General features: G+C 32.1%; 1 protein-coding gene across 1 annotated transcript; it reads right to left on the reverse strand.

Annotated features, from left to right (window-relative positions):
* Positions 1–1196: 1196 nt before the first annotated feature.
* On the reverse strand, positions 1197–1739 carry LOC112705415 (uncharacterized). Its single transcript, XM_025756246.1, has one exon. It carries the CDS (start codon positions 1737–1739, stop codon positions 1197–1199), a length of 543 nt encoding a protein of 180 aa, XP_025612031.1.
* Positions 1740–17644: the final 15905 nt, after the last annotated feature.

The raw sequence follows: 17644 nt of genomic DNA on the forward strand, positions 1-17644 counted from the left end.
AGACTATGTTGATGTTCAAGAGGAGAGAGAGAGAGAGAGAGAGAGAGAGAGAGAGAGAGAGAGAGAGAGAGAGAGAGAGAGAGAGAGAGAGAGAGAGAGAGAGAGGAGAGGGGGATGGTGTTGCGATTTACCCATTTAAATAAACAGGGAACCAATATTACCAGATTCCACATTATGCAATCTGGATACCAAAATGCATTTTTCCCTAAACTATGTAAACCGCGACAGGGGTATCGCGGTTTACAATATGAACGTAATCCGCTACAGGGGTGTCGTGGATTACGTTGGTGTTGAATAATCACATAAACCGCTACAGAGGTGTCGTGGTTTATGTGTGATTGTGATACGTGCATAAACCGCTACAGGAGTGTAGCGGTTTATGCTTTAGTGCGTACTTAGGTCATTTTTCATGGAGAATGATTTTTTGGATGAAAGTTTAACTCCTGTATAGCGCAACATCGGTTGCAACTTAATCCTGACGACCTAAAGACAACTATGCCTCGGCAATGGGGGCGGATCCTCGCTGAGGGCAACTCCTGCGAGTGTGTCCTATCTGTTTGCATAGCCCACATCGTTTCGGCCGACCAGTATCGGCCTCATCCATGGTGTTACAGATTCTTGTTGACCTTGGCCGCCCTTCTCTAGCACGTCTCATGTTAGGATCAGGGATGATAGTAGGACCGGCGTATGGTGGTCAGAGACCCTCTGGAATAGGTGGCAAAAATCTCATCCGGTATACGATGAACACCTTACTCATAGTATAAACCTCATGGACGTACGTAGCCCAGTCTAAACGGGACTGAGCACAGCATGCAATCACATGGCAACAAGGGTAATGGAGAGTTTGAAAGTACCCGTAGTCACAAGTGCGATCTCTGAGGGAAACTCGATACGTCCCGAGCGAGAAGTTCTCGGTAGGAGTTGTCTCAGCCACGGTATATTCAGACTGATGTCTGTCGAACAGAGTAACCGTGAAGCACCTCGCATCTTTCAGGTCGCGCTCTATCGCCTTGACCAGGGCCTGGCAAAACCGTTGGCCTGATCCCAACTGTGCCTCTGTTGTCTACCCTCAGACGACAAAAAGCTCTGCTAATCTCCCATATGTGAATTTCACAAGTGCAGTTATCAAAAGATTTCGTGTCTGCTTCAGTACAGAGTTAACACACTCGGTTTACCCAATCACACATAGCCAGATTTTAAGTCCTCAAAATATCAAACCAGTAGTCAAACTCGGTCTTAGTCTTCGCATACGCCGCATTCACGAGCAACCGCCTCGCATCCTGACCCTTGAAACTGAGGGCAAAATTGGCTGCAACGTGTCGAATACAATATGCTTGATATGCATGACGCGGTTTCCAACCACTGTCTGGTGCCTCTAGTGCAACCTTAATACCGTTGTGTCTGTCAGAAATGACCAGAATCCCTTCATGTGGGGTCACATGTTGATGCAAGTGGGATAAGAAAAAAGCCCACGACTCAGCATTCTCTCCCTGAAGAAGTGCGAACGCAACTGACAATATGTTGGAGTTTCCATCTTGCGCAATAGCCAGAAGCAAACTCCCGCCATACTTCCCATACAGATGCATTCTGTCAATGCTGATCAGTGGCTTGCAATGTTTAAAAGCCTCAACGCATGGAGAGAATGTCCAGAAAAGTCGATGAAAGTACTCCGAGGACTCATCAACCTCACCACCAACACGTACTGGAGAATTCTTCAACAAAGCTATGCTACCGTCCATCGTTGCTTGCATCCCAATGATCTACCGGGGCAACTCCGCATATGACTCTTCTCAATCCCCGTAAATCTGTGCAACTACCTTCTGCTTTGTCTTCCAGACCTTCTTGTAGCTAGGCCTGAATTCATAGGTTGACTCAGTAGCTTCTTGCAACACCTTTGTCGTAACCGCTACGTCCGCCCTAACCTAGGGATAGATCCTCGCACAAATGACGTGGTAATCGAGCTGTCAGTGGTCGCTCGATATCAATGTGGCCAGGCATGTGTGGGCTCCATTGTACCTTCTAACCTCTCAGTTACCCTTGCGCTGCCGAAGTGCCACACGAATGATCCAGTTGTAGCCATTTCCAAACTCCTTGCATCTCCCAACATACTTCAGATGATCAGATTCCATAACCCGATACTGAACTCCACGACGAATGCTATAATCCTTAACACTCATCACAGCTTCTTCCTTAGTCTGGAAAGATTGACCAATCACAAATTCAGCAGAAGCATTGCCCTCGTGTAATCCTTGGTAGCCGAAGGTGTGTCAATCATCTGGTTGTTGGCTCACTGATTCCGGATTGAGCGTCGAGAAATGCTGCGGTTGTTGGTGGGACTCAGAACTGGATGGCCCCTAAGGTGCAGGTGGGAGCACTGGAGTCTCGTCCTCACTATCCCCTGATATGTGATCTGGCTCATCGTCTGAATCATAGTCCCGCATCGCGTCCTCATAGTGATCCGGCTCACCACCCCAACAAGACCAGTAATCAAACCAGGTGACCTCTCTGCCGATGCTAGAACAGGTGGAGCTGCAGGTAGGAGACACCTGGGTGCAACGACAGGCATCGAAGTAGAAGTACACCCCACTGCCGTCGATTGAGGATTTGGCGTTGAAGCCCTGGAATTGTCCACTCGGTCTTCCAGCTTGGCAAACAACTCGTTTATTCTCACCTCTGAAAAACTCTGCCGACAATGAAACAACTCCCCCATGTCTTCATCTGACCCTATGACAAATATTTCACACTGCACACCACTCGATACGACCGCCATCGAAATCTTGTAGAACATCTTCTTCACCGACTTAGCCCCAGCTAACTCTGCCTTCTGTAATATGTTCCTCTTCAGATCCAACAAAGTATCACTAGAACGGATAAAAATGCTCAGCAGTTCTTTATCCGTGAACTTAACATCATGCCTGTTACTTTTTTTAATTTTACCAGAATAGTGGACTAGAACCACCAAGCTTTCCACTCTATCCATTTGTGAAAGTGTGAAAATGACTCCATTCAAATAACTCACTCCCTATCTTGCTTGGTATTTATAGGCAAAGTTTACAAAGTATAAACCGCTACACCCATGTAGCGGATTATGCACGTATCACAATCACACATAAACCGCGACACCCCTGTAGCGGTTTATGTGATTATTCAACGCCAACGTAATCTGCGACACTCCTGTAGCGGATTACGTTTATATTGTAAACCGCGATACCCCTGTCGCGGTTTACATAGTTTAGTGAAAAAATGTATTTTGGTATCCAGATTGCATAATGTGTAATATGATAATATTGGTTTCCTGTTTATTTAAATGGGTAAATTGCCCTTATAATTATTAACAAATTTTACCATAAATAATCACTAAATGTTAATAAATCTAATTATTTAATATAAAATATTTTTTTAAAAGTAGCATCAACATGTAGATTGGCACTAACACGCCACAGCATACTTGGCTCTAAAACTTACGCTTATAAATGGTAAAACATAATACTATATATAACAATTACAGAAATATAAAAAAATAATGATACTTTTTAAAAAAGTATAAAATAAAATATTAGAATTATTGATTCATATAAAATATAGGATAAATTAGATGGATTGAGAGTCAATATTACACAAATATCTTAAATTGAATTTTGTTACATGTCTGTCCCATTTATAATTCTATGTAAATCGAATAAATTAAGTTTGATTTATACTTTTTTCAATGTAAATCAAATTAATTAGATTCGATACTTGATTCGATTTTCTACTAATGCAACATATACATGTAAATCGAATCAGTTTGATTCTATTTTTTACTAATATATAGTATTGACATCATACTTTAAAGTTCATTAACTTTAAAACATAGATATCAATAAGGAAATACTCCTATTTGGATTTAAATAAAATATCAAAAGAAAACAAAATGAATAAGAATAGAAATTTAATTTGTGTTTTAGTTCAAATTCCAAAAAATCTACAATTTTACAAACTAATGAATTTAAAACGAAACAATAAACGATTTTTAAATATTAATTAAAAATTATTCTTTGACTCATTGGCATCTAAAAAATCATTATCGGGACTTTAATGTTGATAAAATTATAAAGTATAGCCCTTCAATGTGGCATATAAGTTAAAACTTAGATTTCTCCAGAGTCAGAAGTAACAGATTGTTATACAATATAAAAAGACTAACTATAATTATATAATATATAATTTGAAAAATAATTAAAATATTATTTCAATTAAAATATTAAATTATCAAATTGATTTTATTTACTATGTATGTTGTACTGTACAATAATAAATCGAATCAATTAGATTTAATTTAAATTGAATCTAATTGATTCAATTTACTATTGGTACAACATATACATACTAAATCAAATCTAACTGATTTAATTTATTTTAAAAAAATATAAATCGAATTTAATTGATTCGATTTACATAAAATTACAAACTGGACAAGTATGTAACACAATTTACTTTAGGACATTTGTGTAATATTGACTCTCAATCTATTTATCGATGTAATTTATCCTAAAATATAAAAAATTATGATAATTACTAAAAAGAAATAAAATATAATATTACAATTGTTAACAAATCTCAACATAATTAATCTTGTTAAGTTGCATATGATTGATTATATCATACTTTTTTAAAAAATAGTTGAGAGGAGATATGTATTTAAACTGATACCTGCTACCAGTGACGGATCCAGAAAATTTTGGTAGTGGGGACAAAATTTATATAACATTATAATTATTTCTATAATAAAAATAATATATATATAAAAAATTAAATATTAAATTATTTATTAATTATTATATATCTATGTATAAATATATGTATTGTTTAACTTATTTTTAATGTGTATTTTATATTTTAATATATATTTTATACAAATAATTATTTTTTATGTACATATAACATAATTATTGTTATGATTATATTTTATTATTATAAAATATGATTAGCCTTCAAAATATCTAATATATAAATTACAATACTAAAATAGTAATTTAAATAATAATATATAATTTAAATTTCTATTATTTTAGGTTTTATATTTTAAAAAATTAAATAATTTTTTTTGTTAACTTCCATCAAAATTTCTCTCTTTTTATATATATTACTAAATAATTATTTAAAAATTCACTTCATAACACAATTAGAAGTCGACTCTTATTTATATTTATAGTTAAAAAAGTTCTTTCAATTAATACAGTTGCTATGCAAAAATTAAAGTAATTTGAAAAGAAGATAAATAATATTCTTTTGAGTTGATTTTTAAAAAAGAACACTAATTTCGTTTAAATTTGAGAATTGATCATTCTAAGTTTTAACGAATTTCTAATATAAAATTTTTAAATTAACGATTAAGTACCAAAAGTTGAGTAAAAATTTATTGTGGGGTCAAATTTAATAATTTAATGGGGACAAATAAATATTATTATCATATACTATTAAAAAAAATTCCAAATTGTAGTGGGGGCGCTTGCCCCCACAACAATGTATGTAGAACCGTCCCTGCCTGCTACGTCAACTTACTTAGTGTCAGATGTAACTTATTGTAGAATTAAATTATTGATTATTGGTTATTGTTGATTGACTCAGTGAAATATAAAAAAAATCATAATAATAATTACTAAAAAGATATGAAATAAAATATTAGAATAATTTATATAGAACGGAAATTCGATTTGGATGACCACTATATATAATAAAATTGGAATTTGAGGGACCAAATTGAATAATAGCATAAATTTTAAGAACCACTATAGAGATTTACTCATAATTGAATGCGTAATACTTTCTTAAAAAATAGTTGAGGAAAAAACGTAGTAAACTAGCACTAGAATACTCATGTTAGCATGTTTGCTGTTAAAATATAACCCGTTGTAGAATTATATAACGATGATAATTATTATTGATTCTTACTGATTAACTCATTGAAACATAAGAATCATAATAATAATTACTAAAAAGATATAAAATAAAATATTTAAATTATTGACAAATTTTGACATAAATAATCATTAAATGTTAATTTGTGTATGATTGATTACATAATTCTTTCTTAAATATGGATGAAAAGAAAAAATTATATAAACTGACACTAGAATGCATCACGTCAACATGCTTCACGCTACAATACAACTCATTGTAGAATAAAATAATGATATAATATCATAAGATTTTTTTTATTATAAATTAAAAAATATTATTTCTCAAAAAGAAAAATTAAAAAGACATTAATTTTTGAAATACATTTTTTTTTTGTATTTTGGCCAAGTTTGCCTTATCCCTAGCAAACTTCATGAATTTTATGGGGTTCCTTGTACCCCTGGCAAACTTCTATATTGATGCTATAGAATTCTTTTTATTTACTCTCTACAATGTCTGAAATTTCATTGTTATTTATTCATTATGATGGTGAAATAGTGTATAATAAGGAATGTTCTATCGTATTTAAGTTAGTTCAACCAGTGATTACATACATGGGACCTAAAGTAAACGTCTAATAGCGTTAAAAAATTTGATATTGCATTTCATTAGCCAACAACATATGAAAAGAGTGAAAAAAATTTACTTCAAATATCCGTCGGAAGTAAATAACTTTTTATTTTACAAAAGGTATATCATAGATTATAGTTGTGATTGTTTATTTTGTATTATTTTTATTATAGTTTAGGTTTTGATAATATTTTATTTTGTTTGAATTAGGTATCAGTTACATGATTACGAGAATATACGTCTTATAAGAGTGTGGCACAACCGATGAACAAATGTTCATTTGTTAAAATTATTTGTCTTCCTAGTTAAGTTTGGTGGACGAGAATCATTTGCAGATACTGCTGATGATTTTCCTTTAAGTGGAGTAGTCAGACGAAATATTAGAAGGACGATGATTGACTTAAATATGCCACCTGAAAGTAGTCAAGAGGGATCAAACGTTGAACATTCTAATGAAGGTATGATGCAATCAGATGTTAAAAGTCACGAGGGTTCTGTTATCAAGGACCTGATGATCGATCCTTATCAAGTTAATTTCGATGATAGTGAAGATGTTGAGGATGAACCAATGGAAATTCCTGGTGACGGTGAGACGGAAGAAATGAAATACTATGGTGACACACAAATCGCACTAACACAACCTACTATTTCTCGACCATATGACCTGCTGGATCACTTTTTCACTTTGAATCTCGAAGCAATGACCTCAGATTGTTTATTTAGTCATGGAGGCCCCAAAGAAGATCCAACGAATGAGTTTGAGATTGGTCAGCAGTTTGGAAACAAGTGGTCTCCTACGGCTTTTTATATTTCGGCGAACTCAATGTGAAATTTTCCAGGGGTAGGATGAAATCTATATAAAACGTAGAATTTGTTGGAGTGCGGCGAACCTTATTAATATATTGAAATTCGCCGAGAGGTCCGACAAATTTGACTAAAATGCAAAAAGAAAAAATGAATTCCAAAAATTAAAGTTCGAATAATCTTTTTGGAGAATAATAATTTTTTAATTTTATAGTAGAAAAAAATCCTAAGTCATAAAAAAAAGTATATTTTAATTTAATCTATTGGGAAAAAAATGTAATTTCTACGTCCCAATCAAAATGTATTGGATGTTAATCTATACATGAACATGAACATATGTATGTTGGTATTTCTCTTGTAACATTTTTCATTTATTTATACGTGAGTTATGAAGCATGTGATATGCCACCACTTTGTAGTTCAAGAACGCAAAGGACCTCTTTATGTTTGTAATTGATGCTTCTGCTATTAATGAAGTGAAATATAGTTGCACGACAATGGTTTTAGGCCATGATTTCGGTTTGGTTGATTTTGTTAATACACAAGAAAGTGACATTACAAACATGCGACAGCTGAGAGACATATATATATATATATATATATATATATATATATATAACCGACTTTTATTATTCAACATTTATTCATTTTTTATTCTAAAATACTTTTTTAATCCGCATTTTTTAAAAATTTAAAGTTAGGATTTAAAATTTAAAATTTAGAGAAAGATAATCATTTAAAAAAACTTCGTTAATTTTAATAAAAAATAGTTAGCTCCCTAATTAAATTCATAAAATAAACCGTCCACACCCTGGTCTCTCCAACATTGCCACTATGAGATGATTAGAATCCAGCTAGTTGAAAGACATGCATCATTATGCACGGATTTCTCCTATAATGTGCCTAACTTATTGTTCCTAATAGACCTAACAAGAGTGAGAGCTATCATATGTTACATTATTATCTACGACTATACATTTTTTCAAAGCTGGACTCTCCATAGAAAACTCTAGGCTATCTATCTCCTGTATATCGTTAGTGATGAACATAATTATTGACAATTAACAAACGGTAAAATTTTATAATTTCATAAAAAATAAATAATACGTTTGAATATAATAGGATAAAGTACGATTTTGATCCCTAAAATATATGTCGAATATTTTTTTTGTCTCTAACTTTTTTTTTAATATACAAAATCGTTCCTATGGTTTAAAACCAAGTTTTAAAATCATTCTTTTTACTTAAATATTAGACTAAATTATCCATAACAAAAAAAATTATAAAATAAAAGAAAAAAGAGTATTTTTGCTCCTATGAAGAGAAAAGGGAAGAAGGAAAAGGGGGAAAGGAAAAAGAAGAAATTGTTCACGATCTACCTCTATTTTCACTTCTGTTATCACCTTTGTACCATTTTGGTCCTTACGATAAAGGACGACTTAAAACTAAGTTAAACCTTGGAAACAATTTTGTATGAAAAAAAAGTTGAAGATGAAAAAAATTTTCAACCTATACTTTAAAGACGAAAATCGTACTTAACCCAATATAATACATTGTTCTACGGAAATTGTGTAGACAACATGAACACTTAGCTTATGTAACTTATGCTCGATAGAAATTTCTCTAGACAAAAATCCGGTGGAGATTTGGGATAAAAATCTAATAGGAAAAAAATTACATCAACCAATACAGGTTTATTCTTAAATGCTTTACTAATTAAAAATACTGTATTATTTATTAATTATAAGTAACATGGAGATTGGGTTCCTATTGCAGTATCGAGAGGGGGACCTTGAGTCTTGCAGCTGATGTTTGTATACGATTTATTACTATTTTGTAAAGATAGTAAGAGGCAAGCACAGTTGGTCATTAACTCTATGAACATATTTTATAAAGCTTTTAGGATAAAGGTAAATAGAGAAAAATCTAAGACTTTATGTTCTAAGAATGTATATTGTAGGAGAAGGAAAGTTCTCTTTGAGATGTCTCATATCCGCTTTACTCAAGATTTAGAGAATTTTTTTGGTGTCAATTTAGGTTGCCTAATAATGTTTCGGACGTCTTGTATGAGTGTTCTGAAACAGAGCAGGGTGGATTTGTCTCTTATATCATACTCTTCTTTCTCTTCGGGTGATATTTGGAACAATGGAAAATGGCATTTGAAAACGATTGGTTCCATACTTCTGAAAGAGATCAAATTAAGTTTTGATCTAAATAGGCAGTTAGATGTGGAAGCTGGATGGTTCTGAAAATCGAATTCATCCAAGAAATGGGTATGATGAGTTGGTGAGGAGGAAGATCAACTAGCATGGTTACAGATAATTGACTTTGGTTATGGATTGCAAATATAACGCTTATTCAACGCACTACAAATGCCATAAATCTTATGGCGAAGCTAGCTGTTAGGGATAGTCTTTCTCAAGTGAAGTGGCTTTATCTTTGGGATGAGTTAGACACAATTGCCCACTAGGAGAAATTTACTTCTCCTTACTTTTTCTTTTTCGTTGTTTAGGTATAAAAAAAAATTCTATTTATTATATTTAGGGTAAACTACAAAAAATGCACTCGAATAATTTTATTGTTGATAAAAATGTACCAAAATTTAGGGTTGGCAATATATAACCTACCCGCGGGTACCTAACCCAGACCAACCCGTTCGGGTAGGATAGGGTAGGGTGCAAATTTGCCTGCGGGTAGGGTAGGTTACGGATTTAGGATATACCCTAACCTATCATATCTGCATTCTTAATATATTATATAATATATGAGCAATACTAGGGGGCCAACAACATTTGTGATTAGTAGTCGTCAACTAGCCATCAATGATGATTTGATGGTGTGAGATTGGTGTGAGATTTCATCTAATGACTCACCTTTCTCTGCTAGTTACATGCTGGTCAAAATGCAATAAAATTGCTGGCCCCCTAGACTTTTTCATAATATATATGTAAAAGTTATGTATGTAGTGAAGAAAGTGAGTCTTGTACTCACAATCTTCTTCTTATAAAAACTTGAAATAATCACTAAACTAGTTGATGATCATATTATTTGTAATTTTATGTTGGATTTCTTTAAGATTTTATTGTTTTTAATTTTAATTTAAACTTAGTTTTTTATTTTCTATTTTATTAATATATATGAAATTTGAAATAGTTGAATTTTAGATTTATTTGAATTTTTTTTGTTTCTGCGGGGTAGGGTCGGGTAGGATAGAGTTTAGAACTTTAGGGTGCGGGTAGGGTTAGGGTCGAGAGATTTTCAGCGGGTAGGGTAGGGTAGAGTTTTAAGAAAGTTTTCAATCTGCGGGTAGGGTTAGGGTAGAGTCTAAACCCTACCCTACTCATTGCCAGTCCCACCAAGATTTTGTTATCCCTCAAATAATTTAAAATCACGATAAAAATATTCAATATTAAATATGTATTTATAAAAAAATACTTTAGAACTTGAATTTTGATACGATTTTTTGCAAGTATGATTAGAAAATTGAGATATTTTTTATTCTTAAAATTTGGTGATTTTTTGCTAACTATATATCTTTTGTGATTTTTTAAAAGTATCATTGTTTATTGACAAAAAAAATCACGAAAAATATATACTTAGCGAAAAATAACTCCGCCTATGTTACACTTGCGATACATAGCCGGTCCCAAACCCGGATAAAGGAGGAGGGTTGTATTAGGTCTTCGGCAACCAACATAAAAATATAGCCGAACCCCCCATGACATGAATCAAAGACATTATTGCGCTAAAGCTAGGTCATTGCCCGGAAGCAACGCGGCGTATGGCTCGAGTACGGTGTCAAAGCAAGAGCCGCTGCATCGGTGCCCAGATGTAGTGTTAAATGAGTAAGGGTTCTCACGTTTTCGTGAACAGACGAGAGTAAATAAGCTAGTTCACAAAGGAAAAGGTAAAGGTCGAAGCGACAGAAGGTTGAGATTTGGGACATGGAACATAGGCACTCTAACAGGAAAGTCCATGGAGGTGGTGGACACCATGACAAGGAGGAAGATTAACATTATGTGCCTACAAGAAACGAAATGGGTTGGTGCAAAGGCTAGGGAATTGGATTCTTCTGGTTTCAAACTTTGGTATACAGGAAAGGTGAAGAATAGGAATAGAGTTGGAATAATTGTGGATAAGCAGTGGAAGAAGGACGTAGTGGATGTCAAGAGGGTGGGAGATCGGATCATCTCTATCAAACTTGTGGTGGAGGGAGGTGCTTTCCATGTGATTAGCGCCTATGCACCGCAAGTGGGTTCGGACGAACAACACAAGATAAGGTTTTGGGAGGATCTAGAGAGTTTGGTTCAAGGCATACCTTTGGGAGATAAGATTTTCTTAGGAGGAGATTTAAATGGCCATGTTGGGAGAGAAGTGACTGGATATGGGAGTATTCACGGAGGCCATGGTTTCGGGGTGATCAATGCCGAGGGTAAAACTATTTTGGACTTTTCCTCAACTTTTGATCTTCTCATCGCAAATACATGTTTTAAAAAGAGAGATGAACATCTTATAACCTATAAGAGTGGCATGACAAGCTCTCAAATTGACTTCTTCTTGTTGAGGAGAGTCGACCGAAAATTTTGCATTAACTGTAAAATTATCCCGGGAGAGAGTTTGACAACACAACATAGGGTGCTCGTCATGGATTTTCGCATTGAGCAAAAGTTGAGGAAAATACATCATACGAAGAACCCAAGGACGAGGTGGTGGCGGATGAAAGGTGAGGAACAAAGAAGCTTCCTAAGACGGGTAGGAGAAGAGGCAAAGTGGGATGGGAATGGAAGCGCGGAAGAGATGTGGAGGGAGATGGCAGAAGTTATTAGAAGAACAGCAAAAGAAAGTTTTGGTGAATCTAAAGGAATAGGACCAAGAGACAAGGAGTCCTGGTGGTGGAATGCGAGTATACAAGAAAAGATAAAGATAAAAAGGGAATGCTTTAAAGAGTAGTCTTTATGCCGCAATGCAGATAACTGGAAAAAATATAAGGCGGCTAAGAAAGAGACAAAAGTGGCTATAAGTGAAGCAAGACCAAGAGCATATGAGGGTCTCTACCAGTCTTTGGGCACGAAAGAAGGAGAAAAAGGTATATATAGAATCGCAAAGAGTCGGGAAAGAAGAACGAGAGATTTGGATCAGGTTAAGTGCATAAAGGATAAGGATCGAGAGGTGTTGGCTCAAGAGGAGAAGATTAATGAAAGGTGGAAGAGCTACTTCTACGAGTTATTTAATGAGGGACAGAAGACTCTTCCGAGCCTTGGTCGATTATGCACAAGGGAAGAAGATCAAAACTTTGACTACTATCGAAGGATTCGAGACTTCGAGGTAAAAGAGGCTCTAAAGCAGATGAAAAATGGCAGGGCAGTAGGACCTGATAATATCCCGATTGAGGTTTGGAAGGGTCTTGGAGGAAAAGGCATCAACTGGTTAACCAAGCTTTTTAATGAGATTTTAAGGTCAAAGAAGATGCCTGATGAGTGGAGAAAGAGCACCTTGGTACCTATCTACAAGAATAAGGGGGATATACAAAGTTGTAGAAACTATAGAGGGATTAAGCTTATGAGTCATACTATGAAGTTATGGGAAATAGTGATAGAACGGAGGTTGAGAAAAGAGACACAAGTAACAGAGAACCAATTTGGATTTATGCCAGGCAGATCTACCACTGAAGCGATATACCTATTAATAAGGATGATGGAGAGGTATCGTAGTAATAAAAGGGATCTATACATGGTGTTTATTGATTTGGAAAAAGCATATGATAGGGTACCAAGGGAGGTCTTATGGAAGGTTTTAGAAAAGAGGAGAGTAAGGATCGCATATATTCGGGCAATTAAAGACATGCATGATGGGGCCACAACTAGTGTGAAGACTCAAGGTGGTGTGACAGAGGAATTCCCTATTGGTATAGGATTACACCAGGGATCATCCTTAAGTCCATACCTTTTCACATTAGTCTTGGAAGTACTCACAGAGCACATCCAAGAGCCTGTGCCATGGTGCATGTTTTTTGCCGATGATATCGTTCTTATGGGATAGTCAAGGGAAGACCTAAATAAGAAGTTGGAGTTATGGAGAGAAGCTCTAGAAGTGTATGGTCTGCGCATAAGCCGTAGCAAGACGGAATATATGGAATGTAAGTTCAGTCTGAGAAGGGAAAACTCCAATATAGAGGTGAAAATTGGAGAGAACATCCTACGAAAAGTTAAAAGTTTTAAATATCTTGGGTGCATCATACAGGATAATGGAGAGATTGAACATGATGTAAATCATAGGATCCAAGCAGGTTGGTCAAAATGGCGGAGTGCATCTGGTTTTATATGCGACAAAAAAGTGCTTTTAAAACTTAAAGGTAAATTCTATCGCACCGCTATAAGACCGGCTATGCTGTATGGTACGGAGTGTTGGGCGGCTAAAGGGGAGCACGAACATAAGCTGAGTGTGACAGAAATGAAGATGTTGAGATGGATGAGTGGTCATACGCGATTGGATAAAATAAGGAATGAAGATATAAGGGAGAGAGTTGGAGTAGCACCCATTGTGGAAAAGATGGTTGAATCGCGTCTCAGGTGGTTTGGACATGTGAGAAGAAGACCGATAGAACATCCAGTCAGGAGGGTGGATGAGATGGAAGATGGACAAAGGGCGAAAGATAGAGGAAGACCTAAGAAGACCATCCATGAGGTGGTCAAACGAGATCTACATGTAAACGGTCTCTCTGTAGACATGATACATGACAGAGCAAAATGACGTCGTTTGATTCATGTAGCCGACCCCACTTAGTGGGACAAGGCTTTGTTGTTGTTGTTGTTGTTAGCGAAAAATAACCAAATTTTAAGAATAAAAATATCTCTTTTTTTTAATCATGCTTGCAAAATATCGCAATAAAATTCAATCTCTAAAATATTTTTTGAGAATACATATTTAATGTTAGATATTTTTATCGCATTTTAAAATTATTTGAGAATATTTTTGTTAATAATAAAATATAAATACATTTTTGTCAACGACAAATTATTCAAATATATTTTTAATAGTATACTCTTTCAATAGTTCATATTTAAAATTTAAAATTTAGAATTTAAATTTTAGAGTTTTCGAATTAGAATTTAATATTTAAAATTTATAGTTTAGAAATCAAAGAATGCTATACTTTTTACTTTCTAGAGAGCGTATTGGCATTTGCTATACAATATAAAATGATTTTAAAAAAAAAAAGTTACAGAATAGGCTCAACAATTTTTATTGCCACAAATAACTAAGTTCTAGAATGAAAAACACCTTTTGAAATTTGGAATTGAGCAGAAGACTGGTCATGAGAACAAATGTAGAATCTCAATAAATAAATAAATAAATAAATAAATAAAAGCAAGTCAATAAAAAGAAAAGCAATTTTTGCTGAAAAATCAATACAAGAACTCCTGAACCTTCTATTTTACATTTCATCTTTCTGTACTTAAATTACCATGCCATGAGCAGAGACGGATCTGTATACATTGTTATGGGAGGTATTTATTCTCGCTATAATTTAATTTTTTTTGAATAGTATATAATAATAATATTTATTTATTTTATTAAATTATTAAATTTAATTTTACATTAATTTTTTATTCAATTTTTAGTATTTAATAGTCAATATAAAAATTTCACATTACATATTTATTAAAATAATCAATTTTTAATTTAAATAAGATTTAAAATTAATTTTAATTTTTTTCATAATAACAACTACAGTAATTAAAAGAACTTTTTTAATTATAAATATCAATAAGAATTTATTTCTAATTATATGAGAAGCAAATTTTTAAATAGCTATTTAGTGATATATATAAAGAGAAAAACATTTCGATTTATTTATAAAAAAAATTATTCAATTTTTTTAAAATATAAAACGTAAAAAATAAAATTTTAAATTATATATTATTATTTAAATTACTAATTTAGTGTTTTAATTTGTAAATTATATATTTGAAGATTAATCATATTTTATAATAATAAAATATAATTATAATAATAATTATTTTATATATGTATAAAAAATAATTATTCGTATAAATTATATATTAAAATATAAAATACACATTAAAAATAAATTAAACAATATATATTTATACATAAATATATAATAATTAATAAATAATTTAATAACTAATTTTTATATACATATAATATTTTTATTATAAAAGTTATTATTATTATGTTATATATTTTATCTCTACTGTTAAAATTTTTTAAATTCGCCACTGGACATGAGCAAACCATGTCAAATAGCTATGAGTTCCGTTGCAAGGCTACGAAACCTTAGTAGTATATATAGACTAACCACAATTTTTTAGTTATAATACATATCTAATAAATTAAATAATTAATTACAATACACTAGTAGTATATATAGACAACATGCACTATCAAAAATTATCTTAGCTTAAATTAAATTTTTGTATTTTATTAAAAATATTTGTATTTAATATTGAATATTAATATTATTTTAAACTAGTAGCATTATTAGTTTGTCACTAAAATATTTAATATGTAAAATTGTAAATTTTATTTCCTATTGTTTGTTTACACAAATAAATTATTCTGTCATGTAATATTAAATTGTAAAAATTTTAAATAATTAACTCTTTAAAAATATATATAATATATACTTTTTAATCGAAATATAAGTATAACCTTTGATTTAATTTCTTAAAAAAAAGTATTTCTATATTTGTTATATCCAAATAATTTAGTTACTTCTAATTTTGATAAAAAAATACTTTTAAAATTACATTGAAATACAAAATAATTTTTCTGCTTAAATTCTTAATTTTGCTTCTACTTCCGCTTTTAAATCCTAGTCGTCTGAAATCTTTCTTTCTTGCATGTATTTGAAGAATCATAATCTCTTTTTGCAAATGAGTGGTGCCTATCTACTTTTTGGAACACATGATTTCCACGAAGTTTACAAAGGTAACATTTTTCATGTCAAATGGATCTATTTTCTTGATTTGTGTAAAGCCCTTGCGTTTGTCATGTTCAAAAAGTTAAAATTATATTGAATTCTTATATGAAAAATCATCATTTTTATTACAAGTATGATTCTCTCAATCAAGTTGAAAAACATAACAATATGGTTATATTCTTTTACGCATAGAATCACTAATTGAAGGTCAAAATTAAGCGTATTAAGATAAGACGAATGCTAGTGTGCTCCAAGTAAAGTAAGTGCAGGTTCTTTTGATAATAACTTGCTATTAGAGATAATAAAAAAATAATAGATTATAGACTTTATTTTTTTAGTTTTTATTTTGTAAAAATATGTGTAACATATTTAAAAATTTAAATATATATATGTACGTATGTATGGTTAACTTGATTAGCAAGTTATTCTTTTAAATATCAACCATTAAAATATAACAAAAATAGAAAATATAATAAACTAAGTTTTAGTTAGTCTACATTAGTCAATTTTAAAGTTTACGTTTATAATTTAAAATTTAAGATTAAGAGTTTATGATTTAGAATTCAAAATTTACAATAAACAAAATAATTTTTAAGAAAATTGGCTAATATTAAAAAAAAATCATTTCTGAGCATTACTGTTAACTAAAAAAATTGTCAAGAAGTGTAATATTCAATAAGAAGCGTTTAAAGATTAACCATGAAAAGGACATAAATTCTCTTTAATCGCAGCTAAATATATATAATTCTGTCATCACTGTCTTATTTAATATTTGAAAATAGACAACAAAAATAATTGAGTTCCACCTAGGTCTTAGATTATCTAGGAAACATCAAACATTATACAATCACACAATTGGCTTTTAGAACAATATTTTTCAAGAACGTAAAACAAGTAGAAAGAATACCATAATAAAAAGAATAGCATAGTAAAAAGTAAAAACTTTACAAAAATATGATACTGGAAGAGCTAATATCTTAACATAAGAATTATTAGAGAATAAACTGTTGACTGTCAAAATAATTACAGAAAGAAAAAAAAAATTAATATTTATTTCAAACGTTCAACATAAAATTAAATTAAATTAATCGTTGGTGCTCATTTTAAAAAATTTTAAAAACATCAACAACCAAAAATATACTTTACCAAAAATTATTCTGAAATCAGAAAACACAAGTTATTACAGTTCCAGACCCCAAAAGGAAAAGCTAGTTAACTCCATACGTGTTTTCCGGTCAAAAACCAAGACGTGTTCTGGAAACAGAAAAAGATACGTGTCTAAAGTCGTTTCCTTTTTGGTTTTTGTCCCGCAAATTGTTGTACCCAGGTTCTAGACAAGAGAACGTGACAAAATAAATAACATGTCTCACCAAAATGAAGAAA

The sequence above is a fragment of the Arachis hypogaea genome, chromosome 8, assembly GCF_003086295.3.
Source record: "Arachis hypogaea cultivar Tifrunner chromosome 8, arahy.Tifrunner.gnm2.J5K5, whole genome shotgun sequence".
NCBI lineage: Eukaryota > Viridiplantae > Streptophyta > Magnoliopsida > Fabales > Fabaceae > Arachis > Arachis hypogaea.